This window comes from Syngnathoides biaculeatus, chromosome 3, assembly GCF_019802595.1.
Source record: "Syngnathoides biaculeatus isolate LvHL_M chromosome 3, ASM1980259v1, whole genome shotgun sequence".
Taxonomy (NCBI): Eukaryota; Metazoa; Chordata; class Actinopteri; order Syngnathiformes; family Syngnathidae; genus Syngnathoides; species Syngnathoides biaculeatus.
In genome coordinates this window covers 12140148-12158117 of record NC_084642.1, presented here as the reverse complement: position 1 = coordinate 12158117, position 17970 = coordinate 12140148, and the positions used below count along the sequence as shown (strand labels likewise).

The following is a 17970-nucleotide window of genomic DNA, read 5'->3' as shown; positions in this document are numbered from 1 at the left end:
TCGGCGTACCTCTTTGACAATGATGCTGTCGTCACAAGTGCTGTCCAGGCCTAAATGCTGCAAGATGGACCTCACTTGCAGTAACGCCAATCTGTCACTGGAGAAAGACACGCGCGGAGTCGCCAAGATGAAGAATAAACTTCAGGGACAGTAAAATAACTACCAAAGTGCATTTAACAAAAATCAAATCGATTGATTGTTTGCCTCAAATGCTTTAAGGCAGAAATAATCACCGATCACTTCCAAGTAAGATTGTAAGAATTCCTCATGATCAATCATACGCAGGTCCCCACTGACAACATCAGTGAGGTAAGCTAGCATCTCAGAAAGGAGCACATCGAGGCGCTGTCTTCTTACCTCTCAATCTGAGAGAGGAACTTTGTTTCGAAGATGCCTCTGGTTTTCAGCGTCTCTGAAATCTGCCCTCTGAAGAGGAAGCCCCTCTTGGTCAAATCGATGAGGATGTTCCGCACAATTTCGCCGAGGTACATACCGCTGCACATTTTCTCATATCTGTCGTGTACAAAATCACACACACAAAGTAAATATAATGTAAATACACCTCGAGTGCATTTGAAAACCATTTGACGTGCTTCACTTTTCCCACATTTTGTTTTAATACTGCTTTGTTCCCAAATGAGTTGAATATTGTTTAATGGGAGAAGCCGAAAGGAAAAGAAGACGATGCAGATGATCCGTAAGATGTTCCTCCAACAAGCTCTAGCACTCAGGATGTGTCTCATCAAAAAAAGCTGCTGGTTTACCTATAAAAAGTCAAAGAACTCAATTAGTATCAGGAACAAATATCGTTGCATCACCTCATCTTGTGGGAATTATTGGGCATGATCTCGCAAAGTCTGTCAAATGAAAGATATGTGAATGAAAACCATATGTACTTTTTTTAAGTCAAGCAATTTTAGCAAAACTCCCAATGTAACCTTATCTTGTGTCATCTCTACAACCAGAAATGAAATTGGAAGCAAAACCGAAGTAAATGAAACTATTTAACCTGTCCATTTTTTTTTTTTTTGTATCCAATAGCTTTGATATCTGGCAAACTAGAATTATGGTTCATAATTGTAGGGGCAAACTAGAATTATGGTTCATAATACAAAGGTTCACTAGTGCTTATATAACAAATGATCATGACTATCATATCAAATGTTAAAACTTATAACTACTTACACGATAAATATAAAAAAATCAAATGCACGTTAACGTCGAAGAGATTTTGTAAATATAGCGGACTTTGTTGCAACAGAGTCACAGAACAGATTCGTAAGTTACATCATGCTAAAATGAATTTTAGCAAAATTATTGTAGCCTTCATCTCCAACAAAATGGTCCCGACAAATTTTCGTATATTTTGTCGGTTGGAAATCGTTCCGATTTATCCTTGCATGTGTATCCTTGTGTGTTCTTCTCCGCTCGCTCAACTCCCGCCTTTGTTGACATTCGTTGGGTCTGACAACAGGCATTCCGAAGAAGCCTCGTCTAGCGGCGTTGTCCGCTCTTTTCTTACAACCATGAATAGCGCAGATGTTTACCATTGTTAAGTAAGTATAAAATTTAAGATATCCTATATGATTACAGTATTTTGTTTGCTCACTGACCTGCAAGTGTTTATTTGCCTTATAAAATGGCTGCCGTGTCAATTGTCTAGGTCAAGGCTGTTAAACTGTTTTTTGTCGCGGGCCACATTGGAGTCCTGGTTTCCCTCGTTGGGCCGTTACTACTGTGAAACCGTAAAAGTCTCTGATCGCCTCATATTTCAACATGGAATTTCTAAACTACTTTTGGAATCAGACATCAAGGGGAATGTGTTTTTCAATTATCGTTGTTTGGGAACACAAAAATGCTTACAATACCACAGTGTTATCATTTATGACATGGCAATTTGTAATTTTGGTACAGATTTGAACAAAAAACACGGAAGTTTATATGCGAGATTTAGCTTCGCGGGCCACATAAAATCATGCGGCGGGGCAGATCTGGCCCCCGGGCATTGGGTTTGACAACTGTGGTCTAGGTCCTGTAATGTAATGTGAATGCTACTTTAGGGGGACAACTCTGGATTTGCCTATATATAATATACATATAAAAAAAATACACCGGAATTTTTGTCTGTAAATATGCTTTCAAATTTGGGTTCTTAAGTTTTAGTACATGTTGCAAAAAATATTTTGGCAAAGTCATTTGCGATTTTTTTTTTTTGTAACAGGCATTATTGTGGACAGCTACCCTCAGACTGGTCCTGACACACGTTGGCGCATAGTAGGAAGAGAAAAATGTCGACCGTCCTCTACTTAAGTAAATGTTGATTTCATACTTTCTTAGCTATGGCGAACCATTAACGTCGACGGCCTTCCCAGTTGGATACTATAAACTTTAGAGGGGGGAGAAACAATGTCGGCGAGCGGGTGTTTGTCTTTATTTTCTCGCCTTCGTCACAATGTCAACACTAGAACAGCTCGCATGGTCACTACGAGTTGTCGGGCAGCTTCGGGTCCCGTTTCATTGAATAGGGAGCAGCCGGTGTGCAGTGTGGTTTGCAAAAGGAATTGTTCTTCATCTTCTAAACCTCCGGACACGTCTCTTTTTGTCCCGCTCACGCTGAAGATGGACCTGTCGCCTGAAGGGACTGTGGGTGCAGAGCTGACCCAGCCTTTGGATAAAAGTCAGTGAAATCTTCTGCATTCAGAGGATTCTGCGTGAAGAGCTGGGATGTGCGAACTTTTACGGCCACTTTTGAGTTTTAAAATAGACGGGTTGTAGATGAGGTTAATAAGAGCAGTCAAAGTGTGCATGTAAAAATTCATTGTAATCCAAAAATAATAATCGATTGTCATGTTTTTTTTAACATGATTTCATTCTAATCAACGATTTTATGCAATTTATAAGGTTAAATATTTATGTGCTAAATTGTTTATTATGCCCATTTTGGGATTTGAATAAATCAATAAAAGTTAGTTACACGAATATGTGAAGTAATTTAGTGTTTTTTTTCCCCATTATTTTACAATAACCAATTTAACATAAAATGGTTTCACAAAATTAATTTTACTGGGTTTTTTTCAAATTATATTTACATAGCCAGTAATTTATTAAAGAAATAAATGTCCATGTACATTTGTTTATTGTAGTAATATTATTGTTTTATTTCCATTGAATGGTTTAACCAATTATTTAATGAAACTAGTAAATGCATACGCTAAATTAAAATTTTGGCCATTGAAATATTCAAACTTTGGGAAATGTTTTCTTTTACTTATTTTTTTTATTTATATCTTATTTTAAAGAAAAAAAAGTTAAATATATATCTAAATTTGTTTATTCAACTAATATTGTTTTGTGAGATATTATCTTTAATGAAAACATTACATTTATTTGTAAGATTATTGTATTTACTGCTGTTAAATGACGTTTCACATGTTAAATTGTTTCCTCTGTCTTTTTTTTTTTAGGTGAGCTTTTAAAAATTGCAAATCGGTTTTACAAGAGGAAAGAGATGCAGAAACTGGCTGCGGATAACGGACTGGATGGTGAGAATAATAATAAAGACCACTTCATCAAATATGAATTGTCATTTTATTCAACTGTTAAAATATTACAGAGGAACATGAAAACTTCCCCTAAAGAATGAGACTTACTCAGCAGAATGGAGTTGTGCCATTAATCTGTATTAAAAAAATGTTGACTTTTGTTCCACGCATTAATTTTGATTATCAATACAAACATCATACTCCCATGGTGCCATAACAGTCATTTGCATTGAAAGACCACATCACCCAGTAGTATGTGTTTTTTTTTTGTCTGTGCAGCACGACTCTTCCACCAGGCCTTTATTAACTTCAGGAAATATATCCTAGAAGTGACATCACTACCCGCTGACCTGCACATCATCCTCAGTGACATTTGCTGCGGAGCAGGTTTGTGCCCCCAGAAATTTAAATGTAGAATATGGATGGAAAGTTATACTGCAATCTTTTTGTGTTTCTGTTGACGTCAAGGTCATATAGATGACATCTACCCGTACTTCATGCGACACGCCAAGCAGATCTTTCCCATGCTCGACTGTATGGACGACCTGAGGAAGATCTCTGACCTTAGAGTTCCTGCTAACTGGTAAACGTGCACCATGCACAGATTTTGAGTCAAATGGAATCTGTATTTCTCGCTGAGGTGTCTTCTGGTTGTAAATGTCAGATGGAAGTGACAGAAGAATGTTTGGCATTGTGTAGTATTATTGAAAATAGCCTCAGTGGTGCCTTGAGATAAGAGTTTCATCCATTCTGTCTCCATGATCCCAACTCAAAATACGTATGCGGGGACATGTTCTCACCACCAAAATTATTCACCCATCCACCAATTCTGAGCCAGTTATCCTCACATGGGTTGGAGGACACCAAAATTATAAAAAGTAAAATCTTGAAATATTTCATTGTCTTGTGTGACTCATTTTATTAGTTTCACTTTTTGAATTGAACGGCTGAAATTGTTCAAGATTTTCGCAATATTGAACTATGTTGCAATGGGCCGTATGTGTGTGATTGTCAGGTACCCGGAGGCCCGCGCCATCCAGAGGAAGGTGATCTTCCACGCTGGACCCACCAACAGCGGCAAAACCTACAACGCCATCCAACGCTACCTGGCCGCAAAGTCGGGGGTCTACTGCGGACCCCTCAAACTTCTTGCCCACGAAATCTTTGAAAAGACCAACCAAGCTGTATGCGCCTTTCTCTTTCTTTCAAGTTCACGTATTGCGATTTGTGCACTCTCAATACGTGTTGTCTATTTCCAGGATGTACCATGTGACTTGGTCACTGGCGAGGAGAGGACGTTTGTGGACGCGGAGGGTCGAGTGTCTGGTCATGTGGCCTGCACCATCGAGATGTGCAGCGTCACAACACCATGTAAGTGTTTGTGTGCGTTACGGATGCCAACACACTTGTTTTCTGTGCATATTCAATTTGCGCTGCTTGAGACCGCATCTGTGCTCATTTATCTTCTTTTTCTTTTGGTTTGGTACTCATTTGTAATTGCGAATACTTGCCGGTTTCAAAAGTTTTGCTTTTAAGGCAGAATTTTTCCCTCCAAAATTGGATTTTAATTGCATCAAGAAATTTCTCCTGACAGGTCCCATCCAGGCCTGTCATGATAATTTTTATCAAGATGATATATTTTCCGGGCGGCACGGTGGATCAGCTGGAAAGTGTTGGCGTCACAGTTTTGAGGTGCCGGGTTTCATCCCGGACCCACCTGTGCGGAGTTTGCATGTTCTCCCCGCGCCTGCGTGGGTTTTTCCAGGCACTCCGGTTTCCTCCCACATCCCAAAAACATTGCAACATAAATTGGACACTCTAAATTGCCCCTAGGTGTGATTTTGAGTGCGGCTCTTTGTCTCTATGTGCCCTGCGATTGGCTGGCAACACGTTCATTGTGTACCTTGCCTCCTGCCCGTTGACAGCTGAGATAGGCTCCAGCATTTCTGCGACCCTTGTGAGGATAAGCGGCTAAGAAATGGATGGATGATATATTTTCCCCAAAATCATCACGATAAACATTTTTTTTAATGCTTCTGAAATCATGACAAATACGTCCGTTATATTTTATTTTCTTGCTTGTAAATCATTATAGTTGTCATAATTTTCTTTCTCGTTTCTCTTTTAAATGTTTTTTTCTGTACTCTGTGTTATGGATCCCCTCGGGTCGGAACTAAAGAATAAAGCGTTGCAAGACAAGCCTGGTTTGAACGTAGCCTACTTTTCTGATTATAATTGTTCTGAAACCCAAACCAACTAAAAATGCAACATATAAACACAGCAGTCAGAATAAACAGGTTGAATCTGAATCCAATTTAATTTGGTTTCATGAGGGTGAAATATCCCTTTTCCCAAGCTGCTCAGAGGTACAGTTTTGCCATTTAGCTGTCATTCGGAATAGACGTAAATGTACTGTCAGGTCATCGTTTAGGCACGCTGTAGATATGGCAGCTCCTAACGGATTTCGAATGTGACAAGATCTTGTGTTTGACGACCGTATTTTCCGCACTATAAGGCGGACCTTCAATGACTGACCTATTTTAAAACATTTTTCATATAAAAGGTGCACCGCATTATAAGGCACATAGAATAGACACTACAGTTGGGGTTGCATTATGCATCCATTATATGGGCTGCGCTAAAGGTTCAATATCGAACCATATATAAGGCGCACCTGATTATAAGGCGCACTGCCAGCTTTATAGAGAAAATTCAAGGCTATTAAGTGCGCCCCATAGTGCGGAAAATATGGTTCTTAAGTCGTTTTTTTAATCAAGCATTGTTGTAAATAAATGCATGAAAAGAATGGCAACTACTGTCCTGAAATTTGCCTGGAGTATTGGACCGAGCCAAAAACCGGCACATGTCGGCGTTCATGAGCCCATTAGGGGTTAATGAAACAGCTGCCCAACTATTTCGGAACACTGCGTGATCTGCACGCTGGCTCACCAAAATAATGGCAATTTACCAAGTCTGGAAAAACAACAGTTGTCCATTTTAGTTATCGAACGATAAGTTGGTATCGTAATTTTTGTGACAAGGCTACTCCCATTAAATGTAAGTTTAGCCCCATGGGTGTCAATTTTTTTTTTTTTTTTCAAGTGTCTGTGTTTACCATTGTTTTGTAGATGAAGTGGCCGTGATCGATGAAATTCAAATGATCAGAGATCCTTCCCGAGGCTGGGCCTGGACCAGAGCTCTGCTGGGTTCGTCTCTCACACAAGCACGAAAACACACACATGACAACACGTTTGCAAAAGACATGCACGAATACACGCATGCCGGCGCAAAAGCACACACAAATACCCCTGAGCTGAACAAAATGTCAACATTACACACGCGCGCAAGAAAACACAAAAACGTGTACACACGTTGACACAAACGTATGAAAACACCCCAAAACTATACTTAGCGTTTCATTCAGTTTATAAAATGTCAGTTTCCAAGTGTTCATTTCTATTTTTCAGTATTTTAACACTGTTCCGTCCCACATTTAATTAAACAGGTGATTTGTGTGTGTGTCTGTGTGTGTGTGTGTGCAGGTCTCTGTGCGGAAGAGATTCACGTGTGTGGTGAACCTGCAGCCATTGAGTTTGTCAGAGAGCTGATGTTCACCACTGGAGAGGAGGTGGAGGTGAATTAGTACATTATACTTTATCTATGACACTATACTATATACAGTACTATATTCAATTGACACATTCAAAATCTAATGATCAAGAAAATAATGCCCACTATTTCTTTTTGTTTGTCTTAGTTTGACACCGTGTCACGCAGCACTACGTTACATGTTGTTAATCACCTTTTGATACATCACTTTGATTAATTGATAGTGTCTTCCTTTTTCCAGGTCCATACATACCAACGTCTAACTCCGTTCTCCATCCTGGATAGCGCAGTGGAGTCTCTAGACAACCTGAGAGCAGGGGATTGCATCGTGTGCTTCAGTAAAAATGACATCTACTCCATAAGCAGGCAGATTGAAGCAAAGGGGTTGGAATGTGCTGTCATCTACGGAAGTTTACCGCCAGGTGAGCACACGTGGTGGATTTAGAGGAATGTGCATCATGTCCCTTGTTTTCTTTACACAATAGTGCATGGACATGAAAAATTATTTTAAGTTGAAGTTAGAAAACAGCTATGCTCATATTAAACCTATTTTTCAGGCACCAAACTCTCTCAGGCCAAGAAGTTCAACGACCCCGACGACCCGTGCAAAATCCTGGTGGCAACAGATGCTATTGGGATGGGCCTTAATTTGTAAGTGCCAGCCTTCATGCACACGTTGGGTTCGTTGCTAGTAGCATCAAACACAAAATTTGTTAAATATTCTACATTATTGATCAGTTTGGATTGACAGATGTATTCATTTACAGTAACTATCTTTGTGAGCCATATTGCAATAATTTCACCTTTACCCCCTAAATTGGTTAATTGTAATGTATCAACAGTGGGTAGAATGGACTTCTCGCATATGGCAAAACAGGAACTAAACAAGGATTTCTACCTGTATAGAGCTCGTGCACCTACGTCATCAAATCACGTCACTGGCCGGAAGTGTCTGTCTAGCAAAGCATTCTTCAATGCTAAGTCCGTTGGAGACGACGCGAAAATACGTCTTATAGCACGATGCCCAGAGTTTTGTCCGATACCGTTAAACATTTAGAAGGTGATAAACGAAGGTACGCAGAAAAATGAGAGACACTTTGCATAGAGGACTCATATTTAAAGCTGAAGTTGATGTTTTCGCCGATAAGAAAGTGGACTGTTAACCCGCTTCCGCTTGTCTTGGACAACTGGATCTGCACGTGGATCTGGTGATTTACACGGAAAAGTTTGAAAGCGTAGAAAAGTCTGGCCGCATACAAATACTTCGTTACTGAATCTGTTCTCAAATAAGAATAAATCCCACATAGTGATGGAGCCACTCAGATTTTTTTCAATACAAATACCAATATTTAAATAAATGACCCCTGGTTCTACACAAACTCGCATTCATTAACAATGATTGGAAGAAGAAAAAAAAAGACACCGAGTCGGCTCCTCCGTACACGAAGCGTGTTGCGGCCACACGTTAAACTTTGGTTAACTTCTCCGTGATAAGATTTTTTTTATTTTAAATATACATTGTTCTTAAATGAGTCCAATGCGTATTTTATAAAAAGAAAATAAACCGCTGGGATAGGCTTCAGCCCCCGTACACGGAAGCGTGTTGCAGCCACATGTCAACCTACGTAAACATCACTGTGACCAAGGTTTTATTTATTTTTTTTAAATACGCATTGGACTAATTTGAAAACAATGCATATTAGGAAAAAAAGTCTGTCGGGGAGAGGTTTACTCAAGTTTAACGTGTGGCCGCAACACACTGTGTACAACGGAGACGACTCCCTGTTGTTTTTTTTTTCTTTTTTAAATGCATTGTTCTCAAATGAGCCAACTTGGCATTATAAATACTTCTTAGGAATTTGAGATTGAGAATAATTATCCCTACCTGAAGTGAAGTGATCGCTACACAGTCGTGTGTATTTGGTTGGGCACCATCCATAACGTTTAATTGCCGATCTTTTCTGCTCTTTTCAGCTGGTATTCCATAGAATGATCTCTGAATATCTGTCTCGTCTGATGTGACAACCAACAGCACAAGTCTCAGGCATTGAGAATATTTTGCTCCGTTTCAATGTCCCCCACACTGTCGAGCATCTTTTTGACTGGCAATATGGGGCCGTGAAAATGGTGACATCACGTGCATGAGCTCTAGTCATTTGGAATATAAACCTTTTCACCATTCATTTCTGCACTTAACTTAATGACAAAAATGAAGTTATCCCACTGTAGTTCTCCATAACTCATTAGTCGTCTTCCCTCCAGGAGCATAAAACGCATCATCTTCAACAGTCTAGTAAAGCCGAACGTCAATGAAAAAGGGGAGAAGCATATGGAGACCATCAGTACGTCGCAGGCTCTCCAGATCGCTGGGAGAGCAGGAAGGTCAGTCTCATTTTTCATTATTATTATTATTATTATTTTTTTTTAATCAGACTACTCACAAATTCTCTGCATTGCTCTCTCTTCCAGGTTCTCCTCCAAGTTCAAAGAGGGAGAGGTAACCACCATGCACCGAGATGATCTTCCAGTCCTAAAGGATATATTAAGTCACACTGTGGAACCCATTGAGGTGAGCACACGTTCAGTTGTGAAGTTGATCAGTGTTTTTATTGTAGTCTACACAGGGAAAAGCATAAAATTATTTTATTCTTTCCAGACTGCAGGTCTTCATCCCACCGCAGAGCAGATTGAGATGTTTGCTTACCATTTACCCGAGGCTACCCTCTCTAACCTCATTGTGAGTAACAGGAGGAAGTTGACAATAAGCCCAAATTGGATATAATTTGCTGGTCTTATTTTTGTATTTTTCTTTCTTTTCTTTTTTGTAACAGGACATTTTTGTCAGCCTCTCCCAGGTGGACGGGCTCTATTTTGTCTGCAACATCGACGACTTTAAGTTCCTGGCTGACATGATTCAGCACATCCCGCTCAACCTTAGGTCACGCTACGTTTTCTGCACGGCTCCCATCAATAAGAAGCAGCCTTTTGTATGCACTTCTTTCTTAAAGGTAAAAATGGGCGATGGACTACTGGTATTTGGGTCTATGATTTGCCCATGTATTATTCTATTTTGAAGCTGAATACGGCTATATGAGGAATGAGACATTATCTTATAAAACTAACATCTATGATACTGCTGTGCGCCTTAAGCACCATCTGTCCGTCAAAGCCTAGTTAGTAGCTTGATAACACGCACACACACAAATGCATTGTAATCCCCCAATGATTTATTGTTAACCATCCACAGGTCCCTTGAATAAAAAACACGAGTTCGTGTCAAGTCATGTTCGAAATCCAGGTTTTTATGGGGAGAACAAAAAGAGAATTAAAAAAAAAAAAAACCTTGTCCTGCAATGTCACATATGTGAACTGGTTCTACTGCATTTTTCTCTTTCAGTTCGCCCGTCAGTTCAGCCGAGACGAACCCTTGACCTTTGACTGGATCTGTCGGCATGTCAACTGGCCTCTGAGCCCACCCAAAAACATAAAAGACCTGGTTCACCTGGAGGCTGTTCACGACGTGTTGGACCTTTACCTTTGGTTAAGGTAAATTTTTTTCTGGCAGGTTGAATTTAAATCTGGCAGCTCCCAAATGATCATCCGCATCAGTGAGAGGTTTCCACACTTAATGGGAAAGATTTATTGTTATTGTGATGCATCAAAAGGTGCGGTCTCTCTAACTGAGGTGTTTTTCCCCCTAAGTGGACGGCGAACACTAATCGGGGCTCGGGATCAATTTGAGCATTTATATGAATTATTATTGTTGGGATTGTTTTGTTACCATATTCTTCTTTTAGTTGACTACCGTAACTTCCGTCTTACAGAGCGCACCGGATTATAAGCCTCACCCAGTACATTTGTAAAGGAAATACCATTTGGTACATACATAAACCGCACCTGTGTAAAAGCCGCAAGTGCCCACATTGAAACCCACGTTAAAACACGAGATATTTACAAAGAAAGACCATACACATACATACAGTTTTCAAAGTTTTCATATTTTATCTTGGCTTAACATAGCAACAACACAGTAGCACGAACAGGGCTGGTTAAAAAAAAAAACAACAACAAAAAACACCGGTTGGTTAAAAAAAAACAAAAAACAGCTCACTCTTACCTTTTCCACTCGCCACCTTGCAGCCGTTAGAAAAAATGCACAAATGAGCTGCATCACCGCATAAGCCGCAGTGTTGAAAGAGTGTGGAAAAAAGTCGTGGCTTGTAGGCCAGAAATTAAGAGTACATTTCCATAATTAACATGAATGCTCTATTTTGTTTCCCGTCTAGTTACCGTTTCATGGACATGTTTCCTGACACTGCCTTTGTGCGGGAAATCCAACGAGAACTGGACACCACCATCCAAGAGGGCGTCCGGAACATCACGCGCCTCATCCGAGCCACAGACCCGGCCATCACCGGCCCACTCCAGGCGCAGAGAAACGGTATTCAAACGAGCGCCTCCGGTAGTCAATCGTCAGGAATCGCAAGGAGTCTGAGCGCTTCAAGAGCCTCGAAACAGACCGCAGATAGGTCGCTATCTAACCGCCTAGTGCGAGACGGACTTTTGACGTCTGAGATGCTGCAGCAGCTGCAGAGCGAGTGGTCTAAAGAACAGAGGAAAGAGTCCAGCATTCAGAGTGCCGTCAATGGTAAATATCAGAGTAACGGCAATAAGAGGAAGAAGAGGAAATGAACCATCACGTAAGAAGAAACCGCCGGACTGTGGTGGACCAACCACCTCACAATGTGTATCGTTCGGTTAACCCCCCAAACCGATCAATGAAGAAAAATCATTTCATGGTCACAATATAGTATTTAGAATAAAGTCACTTAACTGAGATGTTTGTATTTTATATTCAAATAAATATAGAAATAAAAAAACATTTCTAGCATTTCAAAGTCAATTTCACCTTGGCTATAGGTCGAAGGTGCACAACCTTTTTTCCCTTTTTCAGTTCTCTTAGAGCCAAACTACATTTTGGAAAATGATAGCGATCAAATAAACGTTTATTAAATATAATGGGGCTTTGATTTCCAAGGGACACAAGTTTTTTTTTTTGGGAGATAGGAGTAGTCATTAGGCATTTAATCTTTTTTCTTTGACTGGCATGTGGGAGTATAGTGAACGACTCGTTAGCATATTTGCCTCACAGTTCTGAGGACTCGGGTTCATATCCGGCCTCGCCTGTCTGAAATTTGCGTGTTTTCCCTGTTCCTGTGCGGGTTTTTCACTGGGTGCTCTGGTTTATTTCCACAGCCATAAAACATGCATCGTAGGTTGGTCAATTGAGAACTCAAAATTGTCCCCAGGTGGGAATGTGACTGCGAATTGTTGTTTATAAGCGCCCTGCGACTGGCTGGCGACCAGTTCAGGGATAGGCTCCAGCACACTCACAACAAAAGTGAAGATAACCGGTAAAATAAATGAATGACTAGCATGGAAAAATTTGAGATATGATCGCAGTATGGTGGCAGTGAACCAAACTCACTTCACAACTTGGCAAAGTAAACAATATATAATATAATTTCAACCTATGAAAAATGAGTAATATTGCAGAGTCGTTGAGTATAAATTTTCATGGCTGTATTATACTGCCCCCTGGTGGCCATATCACACCAGAAGTCGTCGCAATGAATTAGTGCCTTTTTTTTTTACATTCAATTTAACTATTACTGTATTTTTTTTAGGGAGTGTAATTATGATAGTGTTATTTTTTTGAAAAACATTTTTTTTTCTGGGGGGGGGGTTGGAATGCATTAATGGCATTTCCATTCGTTTCAATGAGGACATTTGATTTAAGATGCACATTTTATTTTATCTTACAACCGTCAGAGAACAAATTAATCTTGTCTCTCATGGCAACACTCTATTATGAGCGTCAACTGGTGAAATATTATGGGTCTTTTTAAGACTTACTCTGAGGTTTTGATTTGTTTTGGAATTGTGTTTTTCATACATGCAGCAGAGGGAGCGCCACGAGTGGCCTCGTGATTAACACGTATGGCTCAAAGCTCGAGGTTGGAATCTCAGTTCCGGGTGTTGCTTGTTGGAGTTGTGAGTTTTTTTCAGATATTCCATCTTGCTCCCACATCCCAAAATCATAACACGGTAACTTCATGGAAGACTTCATTGGCCATAGGTGTAATCCGTCCAAACATGACTACTAAAGAAAATGGATGGAAGGACATACAGTAGAGCAGAAACCATATGCAGTACTTCTGGACAGTATTGTGAGCATTACATTTTGGACACATCCCATAGAATTAAAAACCATCAATTTCGCAACTTAGGTATTATGACATAGTTCTTTGTGTGTAAATAATTCAAATGCTCAAATTAAATTTTCATTATCTTTGTTCTAGATGTCTTAAGTTTTAAATGTTTACATTTTTGTGCTCAAGGGCCATGTTTGCGTTTTAAAAGGGATTGATGGGCCACGGATGGAAGTCTGTTTAATGAAATCATGAATCAAAATAATAGAAAAAGTAAAAATAATGGGTAAGCTATTTGAAACTAATTCATAAATATGCAATACTAAGCCATAGTTATTAGAATTAGTGTTACGAGTACGTATCTCAATTCTGACTATCACAATAATTGTTTTTACTTTTTATACTTCAAAGGTTAATTTGCATGTAAAATACTATTTATATTTTTTTATTTCAAATTACTTCTTAACAAAACTGTTTAATAGTATTTTTTTTCCAATATATTTTCTATTCATTTTATTCAAGTTCACTAGTGATTTCAGAAAATGTACAATTGCTTATTCAAATGAAAGCCCTCCTCTTCATATCGTCATATTTAAATTTTCATTTTTATTTAATTATGATTAGTTCAAAAAGACATAAAACTATTTAACTTTTTTTTTATCATACAGTATACTGTCCAAATAATGTGGCGTGTCATCTTATGTAAATTACTGTGTTTACTACTAACCCTAACCCTTGTTTACTCACCCTAACAGTATCCATCCATCCTTTTTCTGAGCCACTTATCCTCACAAGGGTCCCAGGAATGCTGGAGCCTACCCCAGCTATTGTCGGGCAGGAGGCGAGGTACACCTTAGACTGGTCGCCATGCAATCGCAGGGCAAATAAATACAAACATTTGATCTCACAATCATAGCTAAGGGCAATTTGGAGTCTCCATTTAACACATATTTTAGAGGATATGGGAGGAAACTGGAGTACAGTTCTAAATTCAAAATTCAGTTCTAATTTCAAAATTCCACCTTAGAAAAATAAGTGAAAAAAGAATGTTTGGGAATCAAAAGTTGTAGCCATCCCCGTAATAATATAATGCTTTATTTTAATCCATGTTAATAATGCCCTACCTATGTTTGTCCGCAGGGCTAATCTAGTAAATGACAAGTTTCCCCATTGTTTATTAATATCAAGAGGTGGTTAAGAGTTTAAACCGTGGCCCAGTGTCGCTCATGTTGCAAGCCGACTTGGGTGAGACTGCTTGACGTGCGGCACGACACCGCTCGGCGCCAGCAGACTGTGCCATTTTTGCAATAACGATATCTCTTTTGTTGCCACAGTGCACTTTAGCTGTGCATGTCAGAAAAGAACTGGATTATCCATTTGGGCCGACAAAAGTGTCTGCAAAAAGCCAGCGCTATTTTTATCAAACCAGACGCTGCGATTTCAACGTAAAACTGAAATACCCGATACCATATCATAAAACTCCTACAGTGCAAATATGTCTCACAATGGCTGTGAGCTGCACAGCCCGTGACTTCACACCATTCTGATCGGTCACTTAGTAAGTTTGTGCTTCGACCTAATGGATATGGATCCATCAGTAATTTGATTCCACTGATAAATACGTAGCAATTATCATTTCCTAATTAATAACATCAGCAAATACCAAATACCATGTAAAGTGACTGTGACTAAGCCTAAAAAAAAGTTTGGAATGTTCAACCAGGCTTTTCTATACATTGTTAATGGTTTCTAACAGAAGCCTGACGGTGTTGCCCAAACACTGACCGCTATATGAAACGCTTTATACTGTAATTCCTTCCACCTTGACTCAGGCACCAAATCCGACTGAAGAAAAGCAGCCTTAAAGGTCAAGTGTGTCATGTAAACATTCTAAAATAGATATTGTGATGAAAATATATATAACATTATTCACTTCAATGTCTATACGAAAAAATAAATATGAGCGGCGAGCGCGTCATCCATGCGCAAAGTTGCGGGAGTCTCATTCGACATACAAGTGGTTGCCATATTGGCTGCATCTTCTGTCCGTGACATCACACGGGGACATTCGCCATTGAAAACACGCTGTGCAGCCTACTATGGGAGACGAACACGCCCCTTCTGACAGGGACGCTCTTTTCGAAGAACATCGCACAACCGAGTGAAGTTACCGGGGCAATATTACCCGATTGTTTTAAGGCATATTTAGATGATATGCGAATCACGGCCAGACCACCTCCCTGCCCGATCCACCTCCACGGCTGCGTTGAACAGGGACGACGACGGCGCGGCCAAACCGCCTCCCCGTCCGATCCACCGCCGCGGCAGTGATAAACAACGCTGCCCGCGACCGACGATGACGCCGCGCCCAAACTGCCTCCACGTCCGATCCACCTCCACAGCGGTGATAAAAACGACGACGCCCGCAAGCGACGACAACACTGCGACCAAACCGCCTAACCGTCCGAGCCACCTCCGTGGCCAAACCGGCTTCCCATCTGATCCACCTCCGCGGCGGAGATGAGCCACCGTGGCCCGGCGCCCCGAGAAGCCACCCCGGCGGTGCCGCGTCCGCCGATCACGGCTTCGGCTGGGGTGCAGGGTCGCTCGAGAGGATTTTCATGGCGGGAGTGACAAAAAGCCATATACGTCAAAAATATGTTGTGTGGTGAAAAAACGGATGCGTCTATACCAGCTGCCGTTTTCTCATTAATAAGATACTAAAAATCATGCATTTCATGAGAGTGGACCTTTAAAGCATGATGCTGCCAACACAATTCTTCACTGTAGAATGAAGTGAAAATCAACATCTTAATACTTATGGATCGCCAACATATTCGTCTGCGCTGTCTGTCTGTCCGCTCTATTTTAGTCCTTCTCCTTTATCTGCCAGACTGGATCCATGCCTGTCTAATCACGTGTCTTCTTACGTGGTGTACACACAGAGACAAATCTGATAAAACGTGAATCTTTACGGCGTGCGTTGGATTAAAAGCCACCAATGTGAAATATTTTGGACTTCACTCCACAAGAGCTGTGCCACAATTGTGCTCACACCAGGAAAAGTGACAACAAATCAGACAGGATTAGAAGAAGCGATGACAGACGCGTGGAGATAGAAATCGCGTGCGAACGGGGGTGAAATACTGGAGCTAATCTGTGGAGGATTAACCCAGATTGCCTCCTAATAATTTACATAGTGCTCGTACTGAGATGATTTAAAACAAAATCACTGAACATGCTATCAAACTATCTTTTTAAGAGTTTTGTTAATGAACATGAAGTGAATCACCAAAAATGCTCCATTTGTTCATGATAAATACGTCATACCTGTATGTTTTTCCTCTTGCTCTCATCTTCATCCGACGGCCACAAAACTAAAGAAAAAACAGAAGAATGGAAATTGGCACATGAGGTCAAGCAGGAAATATCGGCTTTTGTGTGTGGTCTTGTGACTCAGCGCCGTGTCCAAGTCAGGGTTTGCTTCTGGCTATGCTAGAGTAACTTTGGTGAATAATGGCCCCATAATTTTGCACAATAACATGACCTCTGCGGAAACACACTTTACTTTGAACCATTCTTTCAAAGTCGACAGTGTACTGTGTGTGAGGGGCACATTTCACAATAGTGTAAACTACTGAAAATGAATCATAAATAGAAAAATCTACAGATTATATATTATTATATATATATATTTTTTTTTTACACAGACTATGAGCGCGGGACAATATGCACCAACCATGAGGAAAGACTGCTTAAGAGACAGAGAAGGTCCAAACTTTATCATCATTTCACACTCATACAATACAATCATAATAATAATAAAAAGCAAGGGTGTAATACACCTATCACAATCATCAATATTAAAATAATCAATATAATAGCCACAAATGAAATGCCACAAACTGCTCACATTTTTTTTTTTTTTTTTTAGTGTGGGCTGTTTCTGAGGAAATATATACAGTATAGTATCAAATTTATCCACGCTCATACACAAACACACGCACACACAACAAAGTGCATTGTAACATCAAATACATCACTAAAGTCATGAAAGAGCCGAGCGTTAGAGTCACATGCACCAAATCCCCGAAGAGGAGCAGAAACGGCTCAGGAAATCACACACGCATTTTAGCTCAGGCTCTCAAATTTAAAGGTAAGTCGGCAAGATTCATTTTTCCTCCTACTACAAATTTTGTTTTGAGGCAAAAGTTTCACAATTCGTGGTTTAGTTTGTTAAGATATTTTTTTTCAATAGCAGTTGAACGCATACATATAAGTAGGGCACAGATATAATCTGGGAATGGATTTCACACCACTGCCAACAAAATAATAATCATTTTACAACACTTAGTTTGCACATCATTTGTCAATGGCAAGAGGAGCAGCCATCTTGTTAACTAACGTGGGCAGGGCGCGAAAGTTGAACAAAGGACTTTACGCGGCCTTTTGCGGACCTTTTTTTCCATCTAAACAATTTCTGGCTGACAATTTGGAAAGCTAAACTTTCCAGTAGAACAGGAAAGCAGGGCAACTCACTCGTTTTCCCGGTTATTAAAGCCCACTACCGCCCCTCGCCTCTGCCTCGAATTAGAAGGGCTCCCCCC

At 40.2% G+C, this 17970-nt stretch overlaps 3 protein-coding genes and 1 long non-coding RNA gene across 7 annotated transcripts in view; 2 read left to right on the top strand and 2 right to left on the bottom strand.

The window, feature by feature from the left end:
• LOC133497995 (hexokinase type 2-like) overlaps window positions 1–6788 on the bottom strand; it is a 20443-nt gene extending 13655 nt beyond the window's left edge. For 2 of the 3 annotated variants that reach the window (XR_009794155.1, XM_061814326.1), the window contains exons 1-4: window positions 6658–6788; window positions 608–764; window positions 358–513; window positions 10–97 (exon numbers count right to left, since the gene is read on the bottom strand). Coding sequence is in view for 2 of the 3 variants with exons in the window: in XM_061814326.1 (XP_061670310.1) it covers window positions 10–97; window positions 358–503 (234 nt within the window). In the remaining variant the exon portion in view is untranslated. The remainder of the gene's footprint in view (window positions 1–9; window positions 98–357; window positions 514–607; window positions 765–6657) is intronic. The other variant, XM_061814327.1, reaches the window with a different exon arrangement.
• On the top strand, window positions 2231–12042 carry supv3l1 (SUV3-like helicase). Of its 2 annotated transcripts, none has more exons than XM_061814318.1 (16): window positions 2231–2310; window positions 3465–3542; window positions 3822–3929; window positions 4011–4125; window positions 4558–4726; window positions 4802–4913; window positions 6671–6748; window positions 7085–7176; window positions 7393–7573; window positions 7709–7802; window positions 9414–9533; window positions 9621–9720; window positions 9808–9888; window positions 9983–10159; window positions 10549–10697; window positions 11438–12042. In XM_061814318.1, the coding sequence occupies exons 1-16, from the start codon at window positions 2289–2291 to the stop codon at window positions 11841–11843; spliced, it is 2082 nt and encodes a 693-aa protein (XP_061670302.1). In that variant the 5' UTR covers window positions 2231–2288; the 3' UTR covers window positions 11844–12042. The 2 variants fall into 2 exon arrangements, with proteins under 2 accessions (XP_061670302.1, XP_061670301.1); XM_061814317.1 differs by having other exon boundaries at window positions 2233–2677.
• Window positions 9069–17970, bottom strand: LOC133497996 (uncharacterized). Its single transcript, XR_009794156.1, has 4 exons — window positions 17903–17970; window positions 16694–16740; window positions 9593–9681; window positions 9069–9517 (listed from the first exon to the last, which is right to left on the bottom strand). It is a non-coding gene; the product is annotated as an uncharacterized LOC133497996 (long non-coding RNA).
• Window positions 17402–17970, top strand: part of LOC133497989 (hexokinase-1) — a 33264-nt gene continuing 32695 nt past the window's right edge. Inside the window, exon 1 of the mRNA XM_061814316.1 lies at window positions 17402–17519. The gene's annotated coding sequence lies outside the window, so the exon portion shown is untranslated. The remainder of the gene's footprint in view (window positions 17520–17970) is intronic.

Coding starts and splice junctions, on each gene's coding strand:
- supv3l1 (XM_061814317.1), top strand. CDS start 2,407: ATGTCGGCGAGCGGGTGTTTGTCTTTATTTTCTCGCCTTCGTCACAAT. Junction 3,543..3,821: donor TGCGGATAACGGACTGGATG/GTGAGAATAATA, acceptor TTGTCTGTGCAG/CACGACTCTTCCACCAGGCC. Junction 3,930..4,010: donor TGACATTTGCTGCGGAGCAG/GTTTGTGCCCCC, acceptor GTTGACGTCAAG/GTCATATAGATGACATCTAC.